This window comes from Echeneis naucrates, chromosome 24 (genome assembly GCF_900963305.1).
Source record: "Echeneis naucrates chromosome 24, fEcheNa1.1, whole genome shotgun sequence".
Taxonomy (NCBI): Eukaryota; Metazoa; Chordata; class Actinopteri; order Carangiformes; family Echeneidae; genus Echeneis; species Echeneis naucrates.
In genome coordinates this window covers 15,165-38,840 of record NC_042534.1, presented here as the reverse complement: position 1 = coordinate 38,840, position 23,676 = coordinate 15,165, and the positions used below count along the sequence as shown (strand labels likewise).

At 43.9% G+C, this 23,676-nt stretch overlaps 4 protein-coding genes across 13 annotated transcripts; 3 read left to right on the top strand and 1 right to left on the bottom strand.

Annotated features, from left to right (window-relative positions):
• The first annotated feature begins 930 nt into the window (after positions 1–930).
• LOC115038177 (ankyrin repeat and SOCS box protein 2-like) lies at positions 931–4,603 on the top strand. Its single transcript, XM_029497055.1, has 8 exons — positions 931–1,211; positions 1,798–1,967; positions 2,436–2,591; positions 2,723–2,968; positions 3,042–3,213; positions 3,318–3,888; positions 4,064–4,217; positions 4,470–4,603. Exons 1-8 carry the CDS (start codon positions 931–933, stop codon positions 4,601–4,603), a joined length of 1,884 nt encoding a protein of 627 aa, XP_029352915.1.
• A 1,168-nt stretch (positions 4,604–5,771) lies between these two features.
• On the top strand, positions 5,772–10,758 carry LOC115038162 (ankyrin repeat and SOCS box protein 2-like). Of its 2 annotated transcripts, XM_029497029.1 has the most exons (10): positions 5,772–5,831; positions 6,176–6,529; positions 6,859–6,969; positions 7,237–7,406; positions 7,478–7,633; positions 7,776–8,021; positions 8,715–8,886; positions 9,284–9,845; positions 10,015–10,168; positions 10,323–10,758. In XM_029497029.1, exons 2-10 carry the CDS (start codon positions 6,210–6,212, stop codon positions 10,460–10,462), a joined length of 2,031 nt encoding a protein of 676 aa, XP_029352889.1. In that variant the 5' UTR covers positions 5,772–5,831; positions 6,176–6,209; the 3' UTR covers positions 10,463–10,758. The 2 variants fall into 2 exon arrangements, with proteins under 2 accessions (XP_029352889.1, XP_029352890.1); XM_029497030.1 differs by lacking the exon at positions 10,323–10,758 and having other exon boundaries at positions 9,995–10,150.
• LOC115038163 (E3 ubiquitin-protein ligase TRIM50-like) lies at positions 10,399–17,780 on the bottom strand. Of its 4 annotated transcripts, none has more exons than XM_029497032.1 (11): positions 17,595–17,780; positions 14,738–17,379; positions 14,509–14,635; positions 14,215–14,385; positions 13,600–13,695; positions 12,980–13,210; positions 12,853–12,875; positions 12,645–12,775; positions 12,360–12,541; positions 11,479–11,866; positions 10,399–10,502 (listed from the first exon to the last, which is right to left on the bottom strand). In XM_029497032.1, the coding sequence occupies exons 2-10, from the start codon at positions 14,902–14,904 to the stop codon at positions 11,489–11,491; spliced, it is 1,506 nt and encodes a 501-aa protein (XP_029352892.1). In that variant the 5' UTR covers positions 14,905–17,379; positions 17,595–17,780; the 3' UTR covers positions 10,399–10,502; positions 11,479–11,488. The 4 variants fall into 4 exon arrangements, with proteins under 4 accessions (XP_029352892.1, XP_029352891.1, XP_029352894.1 ...); XM_029497031.1 differs by lacking the exon at positions 10,399–10,502 and having other exon boundaries at positions 11,024–11,866; positions 14,738–15,069; positions 15,148–17,379; XM_029497034.1 differs by lacking the exon at positions 10,399–10,502 and having other exon boundaries at positions 11,024–11,866; positions 14,738–17,410.
• On the top strand, positions 15,339–22,285 carry ubr7 (ubiquitin protein ligase E3 component n-recognin 7). Of its 6 annotated transcripts, none has more exons than XM_029497038.1 (13): positions 15,339–15,447; positions 16,199–16,236; positions 18,738–18,866; positions 19,038–19,171; positions 19,416–19,476; positions 19,588–19,683; positions 19,774–19,827; positions 20,121–20,226; positions 20,320–20,378; positions 20,616–20,780; positions 21,143–21,308; positions 21,439–21,500; positions 21,588–22,285. In XM_029497038.1, exons 2-13 carry the CDS (start codon positions 16,207–16,209, stop codon positions 21,678–21,680), a joined length of 1,155 nt encoding a protein of 384 aa, XP_029352898.1. In that variant the 5' UTR covers positions 15,339–15,447; positions 16,199–16,206; the 3' UTR covers positions 21,681–22,285. The 6 variants fall into 6 exon arrangements, with proteins under 6 accessions (XP_029352898.1, XP_029352897.1, XP_029352895.1 ...); XM_029497037.1 differs by having other exon boundaries at positions 20,311–20,378; XM_029497035.1 differs by having other exon boundaries at positions 15,342–15,447; positions 20,305–20,378.
• Positions 22,286–23,676: the final 1,391 nt, after the last annotated feature.

The window sequence follows — 23,676 nt, the reverse complement described above, 5'->3', positions numbered from 1 at the left end:
GTTCCTTGATTGAACGCAGTTATGATTTGTCACTATAAAAATTAATTTGATTCAATTTGAAACTCTACCCAGGAGATCCCAAGGGCAGGAAACCAACCACTTTATTGTTGTGAGGCAGTAGTGCTAACCCCCATGCTGATCCCCGCCCCTTGACCAGAGCACCTCCCTGAGCGTCTCTCTTTATTTGTGTTGAGTGGGGTCAGGTGTGTCGGAGCAGAGCCTCACCAGCTGGAATCAATCCCTTAATCAGGCCCGCTGCTATCAGGCTGTTTTTGGAACCTGCTTTATGACCAGTTTTTGCCTTGATCAGTCATACTGGTCTGCCTCAGAACCCTGTTTTCTGGATCACTGCTCTGCCTGGCTTTGTGCTCCAACTGTGGTTTCTGCCCCCTGGTCCTGTTTCCCCAGCTCAGGGAAGCCTACCTGATTCCCTACACTGTCCCCCCCCTCTGCTGGCTCCCTGCAAATAAACTTGTGTTATTTCTGTTTGGACCGCCTGAGTCTTTCCTGAGGGTCCAGGAACAGGGACGTTATGCAGTTTTGTTATGTTGTTCTTAAATTCAATCAGGTTTCATTATATTCTGTTAAGTTGACTTACATTATTGTTTGCTTTTAAAGTATGTGATTTTTTTTTTTTCTTTGTTATTACTTTGTTCATGTTTTGTGTCTGCAGTCTAACTACAGATGAGTATAACAAACCTCAACGTCCCAGGATGAAGATGTGTGTTGTTTTCAGCAGCTGAGCGTGCAAATATTTTGGCTCTGGGGCAGAGAAAAGAAACACCACTGACCTGGCCGGCCTCTGCGAAGGTGCCAGCGACTTCAGCCAAAATCTGCAGAGGTCGACTCAGATGACATTTTACTGCAGGGTCAATGGGCAATTCTGCTTAGAGTGTCACAGACTTCAGGGTCCAGACCATCTCGTTCAACATGGCAGTTTCTGAGGTGGACCTGGAGGACTACTCTGTCTACACTCACTTCTCTGATGAGGAGCTGCTGCAGATTGCTGTCGAGAGAAGCCTTGCTGATGTATACCTTCCTCCAGGCCCTAGCCAAACCTCATCGTCATCAGCTCCAGCCCAACACCCCCTGGTTACCGGACCCGAGAAAAACCAAGATCCTGACCCTCCACCACAACCTCCACCAGAGGTCTCCAGCAGTGTGGAGCCTCAAACAATTCTGACCATGTTCCTCTGCAAGGGCTTAAAAAGGTGAGTCACATAGCAAGTATCTATAATCAGCCAGCAAACATCTAAACAGGGATAAACATAAACAGTCATTAAGTATCTATAACCACTCAGCAAACATTTGACAGTAGTGAACAAATGTCTGAAAATAATCAAAACAGCCAGATAGCTTGTATAATCAACCAGTAAACATCTACAAACAGTCAATAGACAGCTGAAACCAGTCAACAAACACTGTAGAGCAGTCCAAAAGTATGTAAAGCAGTCTGTAAAAATCGAAAAATATATACACTGAACTGCAGATGGCCATAGATGGAGCAACAACGGGAAGAAGGAACAGGAGAAATTAGAGAAAAGATAGAAGAGCTGGAACAGAAAAGGGCAGTGAGGGAGACGACGACGATGAGAATACTGGTGAATACCTGTCACCCCCAAACTGGGAGAATGAATCCCCCCCCCCCTCAAGCCCGGCCAAGAAAATATGCAATTCTCAACCATCAAGTTACAAGAGGAAGTAAAGAGTAGCGGCTGATTTATTGCTTCTCTCTTCTAACTGGTCCATTAAAAGATGTTGGATGTTTGCTCTTTGTTGTTTTCTGGTTTGACCCAGAGAGCTGAGTCCTCTGCAGGACCTGATTAGACGTGGAGACACTGAGGCTCTGATGGACCTGGTCAGACAGAGGTCCAGTAACCTTACAGATCCCGATGACAAAGGCTGGACGGCCCTTCATGAAGCTGCTTTTTACGGACAGATTAATTGTGTCAGGATCCTTGTCAGAGGTGAGTGATGTTCTTGGTTTTTATTATATACCATGGTGACTTCAGAGTCAGGACTTTCAATTCAAAGAACATTTTCAGGACTGAACTGGTTCTTCAGGGTAACCAATGCTGAACTAGCATTTCAGCTTAAGACCTTGGTGCTCCTGTTAAAGCCTGAAGGTCGATGTGGACCCCGGGTCAGTCCTGCTCTTTGGGGTGATCTCTGTGTGGTGTTAAGCGCCCCATTGCTTCTGCGGTGGTTCCAGTCAGACCATGTATGGGGTGACAGCCTTTAACTCCCCCTGATCCTGTCCCACGATAAGAAGGTCATAGGTTCAATTCCAAAATTTTAAATAACCCACAAAAAACAATGTGGCCACTGTATTATTGAAATTAATATCAGTTTGGACATGTGAATCTAATGCATTATTTACCAACTAACATTATTTACCAATTTATTAACTTCTAACCTTTGACGTCTGCCGTCAGCACATCCTGACTTGGTTCACAGATGTAATTTGAGGAATCAGACTGCTCTGCCTTTAGCTGCTGAACAAGGAAATGTTTCCTGTGTTGACTTTCTCTTGAAGAACGGAGCTAACCCCAACATTGCCAACAAAGACCAAGAGACACCACTGTTCACAGGTGACATCAGTGACATCATAAAACCAGCAGAAAATTGCAATGATGTTATGAAGGGAGATTTGGGGCTATATAACAAGTGAGGGGGGTCATCCTGCCACAATAGAAGTTCATTTCTTATTCCTGTGCTTCAGCCTGCCAGCACCCAAACACAGCCGTGGTTAACCTGCTGCTGAGGTTTGGAGCTCAGGTGAACCGCTGCTGCAGACAGGGACTGACCCCTCTCCACGAGGCCTGCAGACATGGGCACCTGCAGCTCTGCAAGATGTTGCTGAAGGCCGGTGCCAGTCCAGGAACCAGAAACATCTATGGCATCCAACCACTCTTCACCGCTGCACAGGATGGACACGTTGACGTTATCCACTTGCTTGCACAGAACGGTGCGCCCTTATCACCTGAGCAGTGGTCATGGGGCCATCTGTTGAGCTGAGCTTATGCCTCCATGTTATGCAGGTGCAGATGTAAATGGACTGGCAGCAGATGGAGCATCGCCATTGTATGAAGCCTGTAAGAATGGCCATGTGTTGGCCGCGGAGGTACTGCTTGCCCTGGGAGCTGATACCAACCAAGCCACCAACTCCGGGCTGCTGCCTCTTCATGTGGCAGTTAAGAACAACCACATCCGGTCCGAGCAGGTCCTCGTCTGGTTTTATCAAAAGAACTCTGAGCTTTCTAAGCTCAGAGGTCACATGCCTTTAACTTGATCAAAACTCTGCACTTTGTTTGCAGAATTGTGTCGCTGCTGATCCCAGTCACCAGTGGCATCAGAATACAGCACAGTGGGATCAGTCCTCTGCACATTGCCGCAGAAAGAAACAGGGACGAGATCTTGGAGCTGCTGATCCAAGCCAACTTTGACATCAATGCTGAACTGTCAGAGGAGCGCTCAAGGATGTATGAAGACCGGCGGAAAACTGTGCTCTACTTCTCTGTCTATAATGGCAACCTGAAGGCCACTGAAATGCTGCTGGCGGCCGGAGCCAACCCCAATCTGGACATTTTCAACCCTCTGCTTATCGCCATCCGGCTTGGCTGGTTAGACATGGCGACACTGCTGCTGAAGTATGGTGCTGATGTCAACGCCCAGATCTCCAAACAGCCATCTTCTGTGTCATCTGCCATCCTGCTCAACATGGAGTGTCTGCCCATGCTGAAACTTCTGTTGGACAATGGCTGTGATGCCCGGCCCTGCTTCGACTGTCCCTATGGTCAGAACCCACATCCAACCCTACCAATGTCACACCGCCCCATCCAGGAACTGCAGGTCAGCCAAGAGGCACCACCACAGCGTGTCACTCTGGTGAGTCAGGAACATGAAATCAGTTCCTTGGTTGATGGATCACTCTTGTTTGTCCAGCTCATCTGACTGTGGGTTTTTTTTTTCTTTTGTTTTGTTTTTTTTTTCCTCTCTTTTCTTTGTGTCCTCTGACTCTTTTGTGACTGTCCTCTTTGACTACCCTTTCACATCATCTCAGTTCTGTGAGGCAGTCTCCAATCCTTCTTTATATCAGGTCAGCGGTCAAATCATCTCAATGCTGCTGGACTATGTTGGTCACGTTTGTCTCTGCTCTCGACTGCTCCAGGTTCTGGATGGTCGCAGTGACTGGGCGCTGATCAAACTGAAAGCTGGTAAGGATCAAATACACAGGAGTAGTGTTGGTCATTAGGGCAAGATGGGTTGTGGTAACCCTGGGTAGTTAAAAGCATTTCAGAAGAATGCAAGTTTAAAAGAAGCTTGAAGGAAAGCTTTCTGAAGTCCAGGAACATTGGTTCATATCATTTACTCCTGACCACAGTTTAAAATACTGCCTCATTCTGATTGGCTGGCTGCCCTGTGGGCAGAGCACTACACTAACGTTGCCGTGTCTGTCTCCCCTTTAGTTCCTCCTCATGCTCTGATGCAGCTCTGCAGACTGGAGATCAGACGTTTGGTTGGAGTCAGGCAACTCAAACTGCTCCAAAACCTGCCGCTTCCGGCCCTGCTCATCCGGTTTCTACGCTATGACATCCACTGATGTCAAATGAAATGATATAGCTCGCACACATAATGATAGATGTGATGGAAGACCCTAGAGGTCAGCGTCACAGTTTGACTTTTTAATCAATTTTTTATTATTATTTTTTTTTTTATCTAAGATTCTGACATCACTGTACCATCATTGTGTTGTTGCTCAGCACTGGGTGATCTTTTCATCTGAATATCCCTGCAGCTGAAGTTTTTTTTCACTTGAGCCACCAAATCATCTAAAACTGGACTCACAATGTATACACCTATTCAGACATGGCCACAGCTGACTAGCTGTGAATTCAGGTGAGTCAGTCTGAACAGTCAAGGATTGACTCTAGGGCAGCCTGGTCCAGGACTAACTGGGGCCAGATGTGGTCCAGGATTGAGTTAAAGTCAGAGCTTCAATGTGATGGAAGATTCTGTGTCCCTCAGAGCCCTGTTGTCAGTTTCATTGTCTGTTTTTACAATGACAATAAAGAATCTAGGCTCTTGTCTTGGGCAACTACCCCTGGTCCGCTCTATGCATCACACTGCCTCCACCAGCTGATCTTCTTCCCATCACACAGCCTAGGGCCATGTCTTACCCAGGTGAGAGATTTCAAATGTCCATTGTAGAATTTTTGGTAGACGGGTCAACATGGACATCCTGAATGGGCTATAGTGCCCAAAAAAACCAATCTGTGTGTTCTGACAGATTTCTGAGAACCAGCATGAATTTCTTCAGCAGTTTGAGCTACAGAGGGTCTTTGTTTGATCAGACCATCAATGAGCTCTGACCCCTGATCCTCTGGCCCAGTGGTTTTCCCTTCCTTGGACCACTTCTGAATGGTTCAGCCCCCCTGCAGACCATGATCATCCTGTAGTGCTCCAGTGTTGGAGGAGCTTTGACTTGCATCACAATTTGATTCTCGTTCAAGTGGTTCACATCTGACCATTTTACCTGCTTCCACATAAGAAAATGTATAAACAGAGTGATTTGGGACTAATCATGGATAGGGCTGAGCCTGTCCTAATTGGACACAGATTAAAGACCTGGTCAGTCTGTTTTGTTGATTGTTCGTATAAGCCTGCCTGTAACATTAGAGAGGAACGAGGTCAGCTGGTTGACGAGCTGAGACTGCAGGTCCTTAAAATAAACTTTTAGTGCCCCCCTCCCCCTCACCCTTCAGCAGAGAGTCTTGTACAGCCCAGAGCAGAGATACAAACAATGCAGTTTGAGCTCAGTGGAAAACAAGGTGAGTCCTTTAGTTTTGCTGCTGGTCTGTTTTCATTGGTGTGACTGGGTTAAAGGTCAAAGCCCACTTATTTATCAATGAGACTGATGCCATCTTCAGATGATCTACATGAAGAACAGCTCACAGCTTCTTACTATGCACTTGTATCTTAAATTGCTCAAACAGAATTGTGACAGTAAAGGAGGGAAGCTTATTTTCTTTTTCTCATGAAGCTCCTGGGCCTGCTTTCCCCGGTTCCCCAGTCTCTGATATTAACCAATTGTGCGAACTTTACAAACGTGGACTGATGGACCCTAATCTTCACTCATCTGAAGTTGTTTTTTTTTTTTTTTTTTTTTAACCAGCTTGTTTTTACACTGAACATCACCATCCTCTGTCATGGCGGCTGCAAGCATTTCTCAGTCAGACACAGCAGATGCTGGTCAGCAGCTTGAGGATTATTCCCTCTATAGTCACCTGAACGATGATGAACTGCTGCAGGTTGCCATTGAGCGCAGTCTGACTGGCACACAATGCAGCGACATCAACTCAACCAAAACAACCAGCAACTCTGCTGCTGCTGCCATACCTCCTCACCAACCAGATGGAGCCACAACCCAGAACCCTGCAAAAAGGAACAGCTCCCATAATCCCCCTGCCAACCAGACCAATGCTCTCTACAGTTCTCCAAACCCTCCCAAGGAAAAGCTTCCTGATCCGTACGTAAACTCACGTGTTATGACTTGATCTTCGATGTTTTTTGTGTAGAAAAAAGACTCAGAGAATCAAGTGAGTGAAATCTCAATTGAAGAATAGAAAAATAATTTTACAAAGAGCTCTTGTGAAAAAAATATTGAATTGTATTGCATGTACTTTATGTATGAATTATGAAACCCATAAGAAAGTAGGAGAATGTACTATTTTGACACATGTCCAGTCCACACAAATATGTATGCTAAGTATGATTACATTGTGGATATATGATCTCTGATTGGCTGTTTCATTAGCCTCTGTACTCTGATTGGCTGCTGTGTTTGTGTCATGGCAGGAAGACATTTAATGGGACTGTCAGTCACTTCATGACAGGGTCTGGTAAGAGGATGGTGGCTTATCGCACACCTGATGGCCATCTGGTTCACATCGCTCCAGAACCTGAGGAGTGAGTTCTGTTCATGAACCGTCTATATTTGTGACATCATCTGTGCCACATGTTGTGCTACCTGTGGGAGGGATTAAACAGGACAGGTGACATCAGGAAAGATGCACCTTTATGAGAGTCACAGTCTGTAATGGGTGAGAGAGGCTAAGTAATTTAAAACAAGTGAGGTTGGTTAGGACAAATGAGACATTTGACATGAATTGGGGACAGAGTGGGGAAATGTCATCAGTCAGGTGTGACAGGTGTCTGATAAGTATTTTCCTGCAGGGAGGAGGAACCTCTGTTCAGAGCGATCCGTGAGGGAGATGTGAACAGAGTGAAAGCATTGGTGATGCATTCAGGAACAAACTTGATGCTACCGAGTAAACCTGGTTGGCTGGCTCTTCATGAGGCAGTGTGGTACGGCCAGGATGCCTGTCTGAGGATGCTGCTGGCAGGTAGGTGTCGGTATGCACTGAGGGAGATCCAGGTTCAGACGAAAGACGTTAATCTGTGTCTCTGTGCTCAGCTCAGCCAGGGATGATCAACAAGCGAACTGGGCGCGGAGAGTCAGCGCTGCTGATTGCTGTGAGCAAAGACCAACTACCATGTCTTCAGGTGTTGTTGGAAAATGGAGCTGACCCTGACATCACAAACTATGAGAGAGAGACTCCACTGTACAGAGGTGACACTTGCTTTAAAAATATGTTAAAATGATCCACAGTTTTGTGCTAAGAGAGGATGAGTCCTAATTCCTCTGCAGGTTCTAGTCTTGGTCTAACACTCAGACCTCAAGGTGCATCTCTGTTTTGTGTCTTCCTTTGCAGCTTGTGAGAGGAACAGTGCAGCGATGGTGGCGACGTTGTTGAACTATGGAGCGGCAGTGAATGCTCACTGTATTCAGGGTTGGACTGCACTGCAGGAAGCCGCAGTTCAAAACAATGTGGAGATCTGTGAAATGCTGGTGAAGGCCGGAGCTAAACACAACAATACTAACATGTATGGCATCTCACCGTTATTCAGTGCAGCCCAGACCGGCCAGGTTGCTGCTCTACGATTCCTCATGAAACACGGTAAACTGATGAGTGATCACTTTGGATCAGTCACTACCATGAAACCCCTGAGACTCAAGATTTTATTTGGTCTGCATGTTTGTGGGAATCGTTGGCCACTTTTCAGTGTAAGGTACTTTGGCGAACATGAGATGACTGACACAAGTGTGCGCGATTGAGGCTCAGAAGTCCAAGTTAAGCAAAATTAAGTATATCATCTTCAGATAAGGCTGCAGGGTACTTACTAGACGTGAGGAATTAGCAGCCAACAGTAGAAAAGTATTAATGAACATTCACTTCCTAAGTACTTGTGGTTAAATCCTACCCAACCATTTTGCCAAAGCTGAGACCAGGCACAGATCAACATTATTGGAAAGAGTCACAACTCTGTCCTTCTGAACCTGGTCTTCAAACCACATGTAGTCCCTGGATCTTCCTGTGGAAACACAGCCCTGAATCCAGCCGTAAAATGCCTTTGGCAGGAACAGAACCAACAGAAACTATTTGTTTGTGTTTTATTTATTTATTTTTTAGTCAATACAACAGCTTAAAGATTGCCACAGAATAAATGATTTTCTGGCTTGAACAAGAAAAATAAGGTTAAGCAACGCCTGAGTCCAGTCTGTGCGCTTGCTGTATTCTTCCTGCTGTCAGTGTAAATTCTGCTGGTTCAAGATGACAAGCGTGCTCAAATGACCTCTGGTTTGTCCTCAGGTGCAGACATTAACACTCAGGCTGCTGATGGAGCTACTGCTCTCTATGAAGCTGCTAAAAATGGACATGAGGACGTTGTAGAGCTGCTCCTTTCACAAAATGCAGATGCCAACCAACCTGGAAAGATGGGGTTTTTACCCCTTCACATTGCTGCCCAGAGAGGAAGTGACACGTAAGCACAGAAACCACAGTAACACTGATTGGACAGGAAGTGGCTTCACAAAAAGGCTCATTACAATTACATGCGCCCCCCTTGCCCCCAACTTCCTCTCCTTCACACTCCCGGTTCTGCTCCAGGTTTCTGCCTCTTAAAGGAAGTATTTCCCTCCTTTGTCTCCTGTCTGCTCTTGGAGGGATATATTGAATCTCTTTAACAGCTCCATACAAAGTTTAATCTGGACCTGCTCTATGTGGGAAAAGCTTTGACGTTTGTTATGATTTGGCACAATATATATACATTTGATTTGATTTACCTGAATAACAAGTTTGGTATGGGTTTGGTCAAAGGTCAATAAGGGGTCAGGGCTTGGTCTAGATTGTTAATTTGTATGGTGGTTTTCACTTTCCAGTATTGTGTCCACGTTGATCCCAGCCACCAGTAAGGCCAGAATCCGGCGGACGGGCATCAGCCCCCTTCATTTGGCAGCTGAGCGTAACCGTGACAACGTACTCGAGACTCTAATCGAGGCAGGATTTGACGTAAATGCACAGCTCTCTGAGGAACGTTCAAAGCTGTATGAAGACCGCCGCAGCACAGCGCTCTACTTCTCTGTCATCAACAATAACATCGATGCAGTGCGAAATCTGTTGGCTGCTGGTGCTGACCCAAACCTTGATGTGTTCAAACCACTGATGGTGGCAGCGAGATTAGGCTGCATCCAGATGGTCACCCTGCTGGTGGAACATGGAGCAGACATCAACGCCTCTATCCCCACCCACCCCACCACCTTTCCTGCTGTCTACATGTTCTCCATGAAGTATCTGTCCATGTTCAAATACCTGCTGGACAATGGAGGCCACGCCCTCTCTTGCTTTGAATGCGTCTATGGCAACCAGACACATCCACCAATGAAAACCACCCGGTCCGATAGGGATGAAGTGACAGAGATGCTGCCGATGAGAGGAGTTCAGGTGACCTGAGTTTAAATACACTTTAAATTCTTTGAACTATAGATTGACTTATTGCTTGAGCTATTGATTTATTGATTGATGAACTATGTATTGATTGACTGAACTATTAATTGATAGATTATCTGGACTGTTCACTGATTGAACTGTAGGGTGGTTGATTGATTGACAGTTCTGCGAGATGATCTCAGCCCCCAGTATCTGCCGGTGGGCGGGCCCAATCCTTGATGTACTATTAGACTACGTTGGCCATGTGACTCTTTGCTCCAAATTAATGGAGCACCTGGACAGCTTCTCTGACTGGAGTGTCATTAAGGAGAAGGCAGGTGAGTCAATTTCTAATCGATAACTGATCATTCAGTCAGATATAGTAAGCAAATGTTGATTATTTGATGAATATAAACAGTGACTCTAAATCACTGGAAGTTATAGTAAACTGGTTCGAATGGTCAACAGTTGCTGGTACCATTGGTCTTTCAGCTCCCCCCCGGCCACTGATTCAGCTCTGCAGGCTGCAGATTCTGCATCTGGTTGGAGGTCGATGCGTGAAGAAGCTGCCGCTGCCTGGAGGTCTGATCCGCTTCCTGCTGCATCAGGAGGGATCATATGATGACTGCTGACATTCACCCCCATCCTTCAGTTACCAGGCAACACAAGGTCCTGAAGATATGATGGCATATGAAGGGACTGTATGAGACTTTCAGTGGGTTGACACAAATGTTATGTAACTCCAGTGTTTCAGTAAAATGCTTCTCACTAAACTAAGCTGATGGTTGAAGATATACAGTATATATATATATATATATATATATATATATATATAAGCTTCTTTGATGAAGTATGAACCCATTAGTCATGAACACAGTTTCTATTACTTCCCTGGTAAATAGTCTGGGTTTAGGTCAGTGCCTTTGAGTCAGACACTGCCCACACAAAAAACATACCTTCAGGTTATGTTATGTTATTTTATCATGTTCTTTGTCAGACACAAGCGTCACTGTCTCTCAAAATAAAATGCAATGTTATAAAATAAATTGATCCTGTCAAAAACTATAAAAATCTGTCATTCGGTTAGTGTCAATGTGTAGCTCATAATTATAGTAAAAAAATTACACCCTTTTGATTAATTAACAGTACTATTTATTGAAAGGAAATGTTTAACACGTTTCAATTAAGGCTTTTGCTACAATATCTGAGAACAGGAAATAAAAAGTGAAATATATTATTGACGTATATGTTCAACAGCCTCATTAAAGCCAATGTGTAATATCTTTTAGCATAGGCAGCATTCAGAGGAAGATGGACTGTGCAAAAACTACAATCTCTAAAAAAGTCTGTTATGCTCTGGAGATGAAAGGCCCTGCCCACTTTTGAGTAAAACAGCTAGAGAAATCTGTAAATTACTTTGATGATGTCAGAGACACAGAATGAGCAACAGACAATAGGACCAGTCCTGAACTCTACTTACTCTCTACTCTATTCTACAATGGTGTCACCTCAGCACTCACTCACTCACTCACTCTGTCTCTTGGTCAATAATTCATTCAGACTGTAGTGAATACATTTATGATTGATTTGGCTGTTTTTCTATATCAGCACAGACAATGTGGACATCAATGGGTCACGGCGAACCTACACTGAATCTGTCACTGTTCTTGTTTCTGGGGCTGGGGGAGGACGAGGGCCTGTTTATTTTCTCCACGATCATGCCAGCAGACATCCAGCAGGGGGTAGACCTTCCCCTGGGCCTGAAGCTTGAAGTTGTACATGAAGCCCAGCTCATTAGGACTGTCGCAGTTATAGAAGGTTAGATATCCACCCTCATAGTCCAGGAACAACCCCACTCGTCGTGGGGGTTCTGACACTGGCAGGACTGTCCTTCGTGAAGCAAAGGCTTCATAAACTCCATCCTTCAATCCAATTAGCCAAACGCCGCTTGCTGGGTTCTTCAGCAATTTTGCCTTGCGATTGGTCGTTCCTTTGATTATACCAAGACGCCATTTAGGTTTATTGCCCACCTCTACCTGGATTTTGAGGACAGAGTGTACAAAACGTCACAAACTGAACCACTGTGCATATTATTTCAGTGTACTTCAGCTGTGAACCTCCATCACCTACAAAAGTGGAAAAGTTTATTTATGATAACCTCTCATAGAGTTGGCACCACACTGAAAAAGAATGCGTGCCATCATTTATTTGAATTGCCTGATTACTCATTTCACCACAATGCTTCCCGAGACTTTTTTAGCCCTCAGGCTTACCTCTGCCATGATCTGAAGAGATTGTAGGATAGCACAGTGCAGATGAAAAAAAACAAAAAAAAAAACCAAACAGGTGTCCAGACACATTTTAATATTATGAAGGGTTTTTTTAATCTACTTTTAACTGTATGATAAGGAAGGCACAGCAACAAAACTTCTCAGATCTGACTCTCACTAATCAAACTAAGAGACAGACAGAGACATTAATAACTCCAGGGGTTATTAGTTTCTCTGTCTATCTTGTCCAGCAAATTACCTCCCAGTAGTGTTTCCCAGAAGAAAAGCCTCGGCTGGTCAGGACACAGTAACTGTAACTGAACCTCTCTGGATTATCAGGAAGTCTCTGAAGCAGAGGCCCGCAGGCCACCACTGTGTCTCCATGATGGAGCTCCAACATCGGGTGAGCGCTCTGGGGATCCAGCTTTAACACCTCTGGAGCTGAACACAGAAAAAAATGTTGTAACACATACAGGGACATTACAACCAGACTGTCAGGACCAGGACCAACAACAGGGTGGGGACAGAAGCAGGGACAAGGGACCTGGTAGGACTTTTCTGTGAAGTCTTTTCCACACAGTGAGTTTGATGTCGTTGTGGTTGAATCCTGGTCTGAAGTTCATGGAGCTGAAGAGTTGTTCATCCCTCTGCTGAAGCTCCTGACTCTCTCTGAACCTGAAGATATAAAAGTTTCATCACTGTATTTAAGTTATATCAGTGATTGATTGGAAACATGTTTAGATGTGTGTTACCTTGGCGCTATTGATCCATACTTCTGCAAACAAAAGGAAAAAGACTGGATTCAATCATTTTGTGAGTCCAGGGATCCCAACTTTACATAGTGGACATAGTGTCCAGAGATTCATGTACTGTGAGTACCATGATGAAGTCCAGATGCCCCTCATTGCTCAGGTCCAGCAGGGTATTGTGGGCATCCTGCAGCTGGTTCAGGTTCTGGTTTAATTGGTCTGTCTGTCCTTGGAGTAATGAAATTAGGACCGTGGCAGATGTCTCCACCTGCTGCATGAATCCTGCCTCCTCCACCTCCAGGCAGCGCCGCAGCTCCCCAAACTCTTTCCTCACCACCCACTTCAACACATCAGACTCGTTCTGATTGAACATAAAGCAGGAGGGACTGTCAGCTCATTCGCTGAGGTCCTATATTCAGGCTGAGAGTAGATCAATTCTGATCACAGAGCTCTTTGTGATATGACTGTGATTGGTTGATAGGAATTACAACATTTACTTGCTGTTTAAATGTAACTAATGTTTCACTAAAGATGTGAGTGTTAATGTTCACATTGGAGCCTTTTTTTATGCCACTTCTCATGTGACCAGCAGAGGTCGACATGCACTTGAGTCATTTCTACTTCATACTTTTTTTAGTGGTTTCTCATGTTTCCTTTTCTTTGCTCATCAAACAGATTGAAACAACACAAAAATCAACAGCAGTAAAATGTGTAATGTGAATGTGTAATGTGAAAAAAAATGTCACCCACAGTAATCCTGGATTTGTTGTTTGCCATTTTACAGATCTGGTCCTCCAGTTTACGTTTTTGATGCTGGAACTCTGTCATCAGACAGGAAATGTCCTCCTGAGATGCAGACAGAGACACATGAACAAGAAGTTAATTCTTCATGTCAGGTCACTTTAAAACCACACATTCAAGATATGTAAACATCATTGTGACTTTCTGCCAGAGGGCAGCCACGAAGGGGGGTCACATCACACTCAGGTGTTGTGGTACAGTGAACTTCAACAACATGCGACCTTATTGCTGTTGAAACACAGAGGTCATGTTTGATTGCCTTTGAATGTAGAACTTTAATCTCACTGATAGAGCTTGAACCAACCGCTTATCTGCTTAGCTTTACCTAACATTTCAGTCAACATTTTAAAAAACAAAGTTAGGTTAACGAAATGAATATCACTTTATTCTTTTGTTACATGCCAAAAGACCTTGACAAATGCACAAATAGAAACCACTCACAGCTGGGGTTTTGTTGTTGTGCCACCATATGGCGGTGCATGGAGCTAATACGTGCAGTTTTATTGCGTTGTGACTCCATATGGCTGTTGGTTGAGCTAACAGGTGTGTTTTGCTATGTTGTACCTTCATGCGGCTGTAGACGGAGCTCACAGGTGTTATTTTGTGTCCACGGTGAGCACCAATGCTTCCACAGAGGCCACAGATCACTGTTTGTTCGTCCTCACAATAAAGACTCAAGGGGTTGTGGTGCTGAGGACAGGACTCCAACTGAGCTCCACCCGAAACACTCACTTCCTGTCAGGACGAGCAACTGTTTTAATAAAATTTACATTTCTCATGCATAAAGTCTAAAAAATACTGAAAATATGTCATGTGCTACAAACTGTTTGTTTTTTTTTTTTTTGTATTTATATTTACCTGCAGTGCTTCAATAATTCGAGCCAGACTAACATTGGGAGGAGGACTATCGCCGTCCACAGCACAGCGACAGACAGGACACTGCAGCTGGCCGAGCAGGTCCATCGTCATGGAGCGCACACAGCACCTGGACAGGGCAGGAAAGCAGAGAATAGAACAGGACATTACAGCTGGATTCAAGAGAGGATAGGATAGGACATGGCAGGTCCCATCCTGCCTCCCCCCTTACCTGCAGTAAGAGTGTCCGCATTGTAACATTAGTGGTTCAGTAAAGATGTCCAGACATACAGGACACCTGAGCTGCTCCTCCAGACTTTGATGGCGCTCCATATTACAGATCCTCAGAATGACTGGTGCTGTGTGGGTCTCTTTACAGCTGTGTTTTTTTTTTTGCATTTTTCTTTCATATAATTGGCTGGACAGAGAGTAGGCGGAGTGAAAATACTAAACAGTTTTCTTCAGTCTGTGGAGTTACTATTAGTGATATTAACCATCATCATTATTAGTGTACGACTGTCAATCTGCTTGTCTGATAATCCCACACCTGAAGGTCACCTTCACCTGAGAAACAAAGTGTTGTCATGAAAATACATCCACAAAGGTGATAGGATAACACACAGTGACTGGTCCACATCTGACCTGTTCTTGTTCAAGTTACTCTGCAGCTCAGAAAAACCACAACAGTCATGCTGACCGAATTAGACACGAAGTGGCTTTCTCCTCTATGGCAACAGATGACACAACAACATTATTTTCACTTTCAAACTGTCTCCCATTCATCATGAAAAAGCCCTCTCCAGTTTCAGTCCTGCAGATTGCGGTCGCTGGTAAACGACGTCACCCAAGGGTTTCAGGAAGAGCGGAAGGAGATTCTCTGGATGAAGATTACAAACGAATCTTCCGAGGAATTTTAATTTGAAAGAATCAACGTGGAGGAAGGTAAGACAAAAAACTATCACCGCAAAGAGCGCAAACAGACATACAGACAGGCAGCTAGCCGCCAAATGATCTGAACGTAAACAAACAAGATGGATGTCAGCACGAAGCATTCAGCGACATTGATCAGAGAAAGTGTAGCAGAGATGAGTCTGTGAAACAGATCAGGCTGTTGATGTTCAGGAGTTTGGTGGAAATAATCTCCTGGTTTAAATCACACCCGTTTTACTGTATGCCTCCTTACGTGAGTACAGATATTTAAACATTTATCATATACACACCATGTATGTGTATATATATATATATATATGTGTGTGTGTGTGTAGAGGAACTGAAATGAAGATGGTGTCTGCCACAGACTGGTGGAGAGTTTATTGATTATTGATGTGCTGTCGTTTACTTTTACAATATAGATATTTTTTTTTTCTTTAACAAATCTTGATTTACCCACTGAACAGAGGGTGATAATGTTTACTTTCTCTGCTAAGCGGATGAGAACGTGTTGATAATTGACTATTTATTGATCTTCTATTGGCAATATGGAGGATGGGATAGATATTGATAGCTCACTTATGTATTTTGTATTTCACATTTACAAAAAAATAATAATTGGAGGAACATTAGCTTGCTTATAAAACATTACAGATGTATGTATACATCTCAAAACAATCAACATTTACAATTTGTAACAGGACCAGACAACTCAGTTATGTATAATGGTGGACGTGTGTTTTTATTGATTTTCTCTTGCCAGTATGGAGGATGATGAACTTCCGTCAGAGGATGGGATGGGTGGGTATGGCTCTCTACCTACTGCTCAGTGTCATGGCGGTGTACTATGTCTTTGAGGTGCACACACGCAATTTGGAGCGTGTGCAAAGGGGTGGGATTGGTCCATCGGCTTCACCCCCCGCTGTCACCTGGTCTCACCTGCCGGCGCTTCCTGTCTGGATGTGGGCTTCAGTCTTCCTGCTGCCATACTTGCAGCTCTTCCTCTTCCTGTTCTCGTGCACGAGAGCTGACCCCCGAGCCGTGGGATACTGCGTACTTCCTGTTTGCATCGCCCTACTGTGTAGCCGCCGTCATGCCGCCCAAACACCAACCAATCACAGGGCAGGATCGGTGATCAACACATAGAAGGAACCAATCACAGAGACTGCAGTGGCTCTGAACTGTTTGATGTCACTTCCTGTGTGCCTTGGGACTGTTAAAATATTCGGACCCTCCAGTTTGCGAGGATTTGGGTGCAGGACTGTCCTGATTGTGGACTGTAAGCACACAAGCTGAACCCTGAGAGTTGACTGTTAGGAATGAATCTGTAGCTCAGGAACAACAAATCTGCCCTGAACATCGACTGTCAGGATCAGCTGCTTTTCATAGCTCAGTCTGCAGCTGTTTCATTCTCCTGATTTCTTTATTAAGGCGTTGCAAGCAATCCTGCGCCCTGATTGGCTATAGGGTGTTGAATATGGTGACAGCGGCACTTCCAGGAGCCAAACTTAAACCTGTGGTAGCTATGGCGATATTATGTAAATCGTTAGGGCTTCGAACAGAAATTACCCGACATCTGCCAGCCAATTTTTCTGGTATTTATACATGATACATGAAATTACCATGAAGACGTTGAAACGGAAATAAACTCATTTATAAAACTCCAAACTTCACTTTTTTTTCTCCTCCATTTTATTGATGTTAATTTAGGACAGAAGGAGGAGGCAGACGTTTAATTTTTGTCTACACGAGACGCGTCCATCGGTCTTCTTTCCTGTATTCTCTTGGTCATATGGCGGATCCACTGACGTCATTATCTTCGGTGAAACAACGAGGTCACCAAAACGTTTCAGATTTTCGATCTTTTAGCTGGAGGTTGCAATTCAGAGTTTTGAGGACCTTCTGGCTCGCTGTCGTCTTCATCGCTGTCTTCGTCCTCCTCTGCTGCAGCAGGTAAAAGAGGTGAACATGTGTCCTGTAAGTGGCCATAGATGTGGAAATACTGCACTCCGTTTAAACACCCGCTGTTTCCCTCATAAATCAACTGAACTAGCACATTTGATCAGCAGGGACTTTCAAATTAACAGTCTTTAGTTCAATGCAGGAGTAATGATGCATTAGCACTTTAGCTCTACCACACTTAGCAACAAGGGATTCACCTTCTGCGCAGTCTCCTTGGGCTTTTTCCAGCTCCACTAGCTCACTGAGGAGCCGTGAGACGCTCGTGTTCACGTCGTTTACTCCGTGAATGAGGGAATTCAGATTATTTTGTACTTTAACGAAGATTTTCTCTTTGTGTCCATCTCTGTACTTCAGCTCTGCTGTCACGTTCGCCATCTTCTTAACCGGATTGTGGGTCACATGACTGCCTTCGTCATCACGCACTGTCTGCTACCTTCAAGGACCCTGCGTAAATTTACGGCTCCGTTGAGTCGTTTAAATGAGTCTTTCGGACCATTTTCTTTTATTACTGTCGTTTGTGTAATTATTGTTGTTAGAAGTCGCATATTGGTGGTATGCATAACTAAGCAAAACTAGACAGAGAGCATCCTGCCTTTTTAAGAGGTAAAATAACCTATTTAACAAACGCAGTACATTGTGAGCACTCATCAATGTTTATTCTTTTTTAGGAAAAATACACTGGCTTTAGTATGTTTGAGACACGTGAACGGATCACAGAGACTCCACTCGTGCTCAAAGCTACTGTTCTTTGTTTGTTTCTTTAGTTACTCGATGACGTCTGACCCGGCGTCCCGCCAAATACAACCCGCGGAAGAGAACCGGAAGTAGTAATTGCCTAGCAGAAGTGAGCGGGTAGACAACAAAGATTCGTTCGACTGAGCATTGATTATTCATTTATCATTTTGTTCGACTCCGTTACCTTGGATCATAGCGCGAAACCTGTCTGATTACAATCCATTCAGGTCCCGGTTCGACTCGGTGAGTTTGTGTTTGCATTAACATCTAGCTAACATCTTTAGCTTTAGCACAGAGCGGAGACAGTGTTGTTTACTGACAGGACCAAATGATGACGGAGGGAGGGGGGGCCATTAAACGAAATAAGAAATAGTTCCGGTTTCAGTGAAGTCAACTACAGTTGAACAGGGTAAGAGATTGAGGAGTACATAGAGCAGATCTGCCCGGTTGTTGTTGGTGGTTTACATTAATGACGTGTCTCTGTTGTTGATCTCAGATGAACCCAACCCCGTATCTCCTGTCTGTCTGTGGGGGTTTGGGTGTTCACTGTGAGCCTCTGTGCTCAGACTATTTTTGACCTGATGAAATCCGGTTTATTCCATCAGGAAGAGCAGGTCATGTGTGACGAGCAGACTGTGTCTCTGGTTGATGTTCTGGAGGAAGATGAAGAATTGGAAGAAGAAGCTTCAGCTGTTTTGGCAGGAAGTGACTCAGATCACTGTTCATACCCCCAGGTTAGATTTTATGTGCTTTGTGTGTTTATATGTTTCTTGCTATGTGCATAATGGTGCACGTAGTTTCAGTGTTACAGAGAACAGAGGGTGTGTGTGTATGTAACATGAAGTTCTTCTCAGTGTGAATATATAATTTTTCCTGAATGTGTTTAAATATGTGTGTGTTTTCAGGGCTATGTGAAGCGCCAGGCTCTGTACGCCTGTAACACCTGTACACCAAAAGGAGGAGAGGCAGCAGGAGTGTGTTTGGCGTGCTCGTATAAATGTCACGAAGGTCATGAACTTTACGAACTCTACACTAAGAGGTGAGAACTTGGTGCCAGTCAGTGATTAGTATATGAAAACATTAGAAGTACATAAATGTAGGATTAATATGGTTAATATATAATATAATTAATATTAATATTACTATACAGCTCACCATGACCTGTCTTTATAACAGTGTAAATTCATATTTATATTGATAAACATTACTCGGTAGTCTTCCATTTTTCTTCTTCTGTCCTTTTTGAAAATAATTATTTGTCTCTCTTCCTTTGTTTTCTGCAGAAACTTTCGTTGTGACTGTGGAAACAGGAAGTTCACAGAGCTACAGTGTAAACTTTATCCTGTAAGTCCAGATTAACCGATTACAGGATGTTTATCATGGTTTTCAGAATAAAAGTATCCAGCCAGTCCCTACAAGGCCATAATATCAACTGTGTGTGTGTGTCTGTTTCAGGATAAAGATGACTTCAATATTTTAAATAAATACAGTCATAACTTCTTTGGCGTGTACTGTACCTGCAGCCGGCCTTATCCAGACCCAGATGACCAGGTGAGATACACAGTTTAACTTTCCCTTTACCTCCAGATAAGCACTGTCTGTTTTCTGAGCGATGTTTCTTATTGGCTGCTGTTTGTTTAGGTGGAGGACGAGATGATTCAATGTGTTGTTTGTGAGGACTGGCTTCATGGAAGGGTGAGTTTCAGATGATCAGTGCCAACTGTTGGCTACTGAGATGGCGAACATGTTCACTCTGTATCTGTTAGAGAGTCACACATCTTTTCCTTCCAAAATACTCTGCAGTATGAGATTTCAGTCAAGAGAACGTGTCCCCCTTTGTTGTTAACCAGACTTAGAATAGAAAAGTTACAGGTGAGGTGTTTAGATTACCGGTGTGACAGACATTCAGGTTACAGTGAGGTGTTAGGGTTAGGTACAGGTCAGGCACCTCTACCTACACTGTCACTTGTACCTGTGCCTGTTTGCAGCACTTAGGCTGTGTGGTTCCGGACTGTGTGGAGCTCCAGGAGATGATTTGTGAGTCCTGTATGAACAAAACCCCTTTCCTGTGGACCTACGCTGCTCACCTGGCAGGTACCTAAACAGGGCTCACTCTGTGATGTGTTTTTTGTCTGTGATGTACTTCCAGTGAGTGATGTAGCTCCTGGTCAGTTCCAGGTGCAGCAGCACAGGTGAAGGAGGAAACGGGAGGAAACTCAAACACAGACATTAAAAAAAAAGATCAGGTAAGAGGGTTAAACTGTTTAAATGTGACTCATCCCACACACCTGTGGCTACCATGATATTATCATTGCTGAATGATGATATCTGGATTCCAACATCCTGAATGAATCTAAATGAAGAAGAAAGATTATTTGAAGAAAAAGACTGGCTCACACCATTGTACATGCTCAGTTCCAGGAGTATTTGTCAAAGTACTGTAGATTTCATAACATCAAAATCAGTGAGCAGTTATGTTTCAGGTCAATGATGTCCTCAAGCCCAGCAGTAAACGAGGCCATGAAGAGGTGGAGCCCAGCTGCAAACTGAAGGAACTACAGGAGATTGGTCAGGCTAGAATCCAATCAGGAGCTGTGTTCTGGCCGTCAGCATGGCGCTCCAAACTCTGCTTCTGCAACACCTGCCAGGTAACAGTTCCCATCCAACATTAACCTCTCAGTTAGACTGGCTGTGTTTCTACAGACTTGGGCTTAGAGAAAAGGCTTATATTCATAAGAGTTCAGAGCAGAATCAGACTGAAACCTGAAGTTTAGTGGTGGTGATGCTGAGGTAATGAGACCATAGTGTTGTTTCTATACTGTCTATGTTGTAGCAAGCTTGAGACAAACCCACATTGTGTGGCTGCAGCCACACAAAGGACTTCTGCAGTTGGACTTTGAGTTTTTCAAAGCAGTTCCTGTTGGCTGTTCCTCTTTGATTCTAACCCTAACCCTTCCTTACCAGTCTCTAAAGTGCCTGTCTGCAATGCACCTGTGTTACCTGTCCTCAGGAGCGTCTATCTGAAGCTGATCTGTCTTTCCTGTTGGACGAGTCTGACACTGTCCTTGCCTACGAGAAGAAAGGAAAGAACAATGAACAAAATCAACAAGGACATGACCCTCTGATGTCAGCACTGGATAACTTGAACCGGGTGCAGCAACTGGAGATCATCCATGGTAATGCAAACAGCTAGTGTAGCACACATCTACAGATACAACACACAGTCCTGTGTATAAAAATCCCAGAATTCTGTATGTATGTGGGCCATAGTGGTGTGCTGTGCATCTAATTTGTGTTTTGTTTCAGAATACAATGACATGAAGACTGAGCTAAAAGACTTTCTGCAGAGATTTGCGGCCGAAGGAAAGGTAAGCGTCGCCCCTGCTGTAACCTCTGTGCTTTTGACCTTTGACCTGCACAGGTGCCTGATGATGTGTGACACTATTTCTTCATAGGTTGTGACTCCCAACGACATCCGTCAGTTCTTCGAGCAGCAACAAAGTCGTAAAAGACGGCGAGTTGATGCTGGTCGTTTCTACAGCACCTGATCAACTTTGACCTTTGACCTCTGACCAACCAAGAAATGAGCATTGATCTGGGATTGTCTGACATGATTTCCTGTGATGTTTGCTATCGATCAGCTGCTTCTGGTGGATTTTCTGGACATTTTAAAGTTTTGTCCTCCTTCATCCCAGTATTTATCTCCGAGGACAAAGGTCATCAGCATTAGTGTTTCTTGTCTTTGTTTCCTTTTTAATGAAAACCACTAAAAGTGAATCACAGCACCAACGTGGAGTTGCCTCATGTCTCATTATTGATCTGTGCTGTTTTAGATCCAAGTTTACCCCTGAAACCTGAACCGTGATTAATAAGTCAGAGTATGAGTGGGTTTCAATTTCCTGATCACAGAAATAAAGCTTGTAGTTTCAGAGTTGCATCAGATTGGTCTTTTCCGTAATGCGGCTCAGTAGATGAATATAATATGGTACAATATGGTTTATCCTAAGTTTTTAAAAACAGAATGATGCCTACAATGTCTATAAAAACCATTCATCCCCCCCTTGGATGTTAACCCATTTTGTTGCGTTTATAAATGAAATTATGGTCAAAATAATTTGGCCTTTCTGTCAAGGGTTTGCAAAAAAAAAAAAAAGTAAACAGTTGAAAATATTTATTTTCATAAATGTTCCCCCCTTTTAAAGTTCATTCATTCATTCATGTTTTACCTGTTATCCGTTTCTGGTTCAAGGAGGGTTCTGGAGCCAATCCCAGCTCAGGGCAAGGTCACCCTGGACAGGTCTGCAGTCCATCACAGAGACAGACAGACAGAGATCAACAACCACTCAGACCTACGGACAATTTAGAGTCACCAATGAACCCAAACATGATGTCTGTGGAGGCCCCAGGCTGGGAACCCAACCAGGGCCTTCTTGTTGTGGGGCAACAGTTGAACAGTGTATCAAGTGTTTGTGGTATAAAAACACCCGTGTCTGGGTTGGCGAGTCTGGTTCATCAGTATTCCTGCTGCAATTGCCACATGAAGACAAAAGAACACACCAAGCAGCTGAGAGAAGAGATAATTGAGAAGTGTAAAACTGGAGATGTCCAAAAGATTTCCAACTGAATGAACATCCCGCTAATTTCATTTAAATTGATTATGAAGAAACATAAGGAGTATGGCACTTCTTTCAATCCACCTAGAGCTGGCTGTCCTCAGAAACTGAGTAAGGCAAAGAGAAAGATACCGTTTGAAAAACTCGCATTAAATCTCACCAGGAATTTTCCCAAAGGGATGAGGGAGATTCTAAGTTCACTTGTAAGAAGGTTCTTTGGTCTGAGACAAAAATTTTTGTTTTTTGGCCATCGGATTAGTCGCTATGTTTGACGAGCACCCAACTCTGCTCATCACCACAAACAAAACATTTGCACCATGAACCACATTGGTGGCAATGTCATGTACTACGGATCCTTTTCAGCACCAAGCCCTGGGAGGCTTGTAAAAGTAGAGAGGAACGTGAATGTTCTGGAGTGGCCGAGTCAATGTCCAGATCTCAATCCAATCGAGAATATGTGTCTGGACTTGAAAAGAGCTGAGTTTTAACTCTTTTGCAAGGAGGATTGGGTAGAAATTGCAGTGTCCAAATGTTCCAGCCATATCCACACAGATTCAGTGCTGTGAGTGTAGCCAAAGGTGCCTCTACTAAATAATGAGCGGAAGGGGGTGAATACTTATGCAATCATTTAATTTATATAATAAAAAATAATTGACACTATTTTAATTGTAAAGTTTTTTTATTCTCTATCTATCTATGGTTTCATTTATTGAAGCAATAAAAGGTTGAAACATCAAAGGTGGGGGGGTTGAATACTTTCTAAAGGCATTGTAATCCCGAAGTCCGCAGTCAGATACATAGTAAATTAACCCTTAGCTCACTTGGTCCAACTTGTCATCCTCTGTTCCTCCACTGATTTCACACAACAGACTGAAGAAGTGAAGCAGTGGCTGTAGCTCTTCAATCTCCATCCCTGTCTTTTTTGCAGATG

Coding starts and splice junctions, on each gene's coding strand:
- LOC115038163 (XM_029497032.1), bottom strand. CDS start 14,904: ATGCAAAAAAAAAAACACAGCTGTAAAGAGACCCACACAGCACCAGTC. Junction 14,386..14,508: donor GAATTATTGAAGCACTGCAG/GTAAATATAAAT, acceptor TCGTCCTGACAG/GAAGTGAGTGTTTCGGGTGG. Junction 13,211..13,599: donor ACAACAAATCCAGGATTACT/GTGGGTGACATT, acceptor ATGTTCAATCAG/AACGAGTCTGATGTGTTGAA.
- LOC115038162 (XM_029497029.1), top strand. CDS start 6,210: ATGGCGGCTGCAAGCATTTCTCAGTCAGACACAGCAGATGCTGGTCAG. Junction 6,530..6,858: donor AAGGAAAAGCTTCCTGATCC/GTACGTAAACTC, acceptor GTGTCATGGCAG/GAAGACATTTAATGGGACTG. Junction 10,169..10,322: donor TGTCATTAAGGAGAAGGCAG/GTGAGTCAATTT, acceptor TTGGTCTTTCAG/CTCCCCCCCGGCCACTGATT.
- ubr7 (XM_029497035.1), top strand. CDS start 16,207: ATGATGAACTTCCGTCAGAGGATGGGATGG. Junction 19,172..19,415: donor TACGAACTCTACACTAAGAG/GTGAGAACTTGG, acceptor TGTTTTCTGCAG/AAACTTTCGTTGTGACTGTG. Junction 19,477..19,587: donor TACAGTGTAAACTTTATCCT/GTAAGTCCAGAT, acceptor TGTCTGTTTCAG/GATAAAGATGACTTCAATAT.
- LOC115038177 (XM_029497055.1), top strand. CDS start 931: ATGGCAGTTTCTGAGGTGGACCTGGAGGACTACTCTGTCTACACTCAC. Junction 2,969..3,041: donor CCACTTGCTTGCACAGAACG/GTGCGCCCTTAT, acceptor CATGTTATGCAG/GTGCAGATGTAAATGGACTG. Junction 4,218..4,469: donor GCTGATCAAACTGAAAGCTG/GTAAGGATCAAA, acceptor TCTCCCCTTTAG/TTCCTCCTCATGCTCTGATG.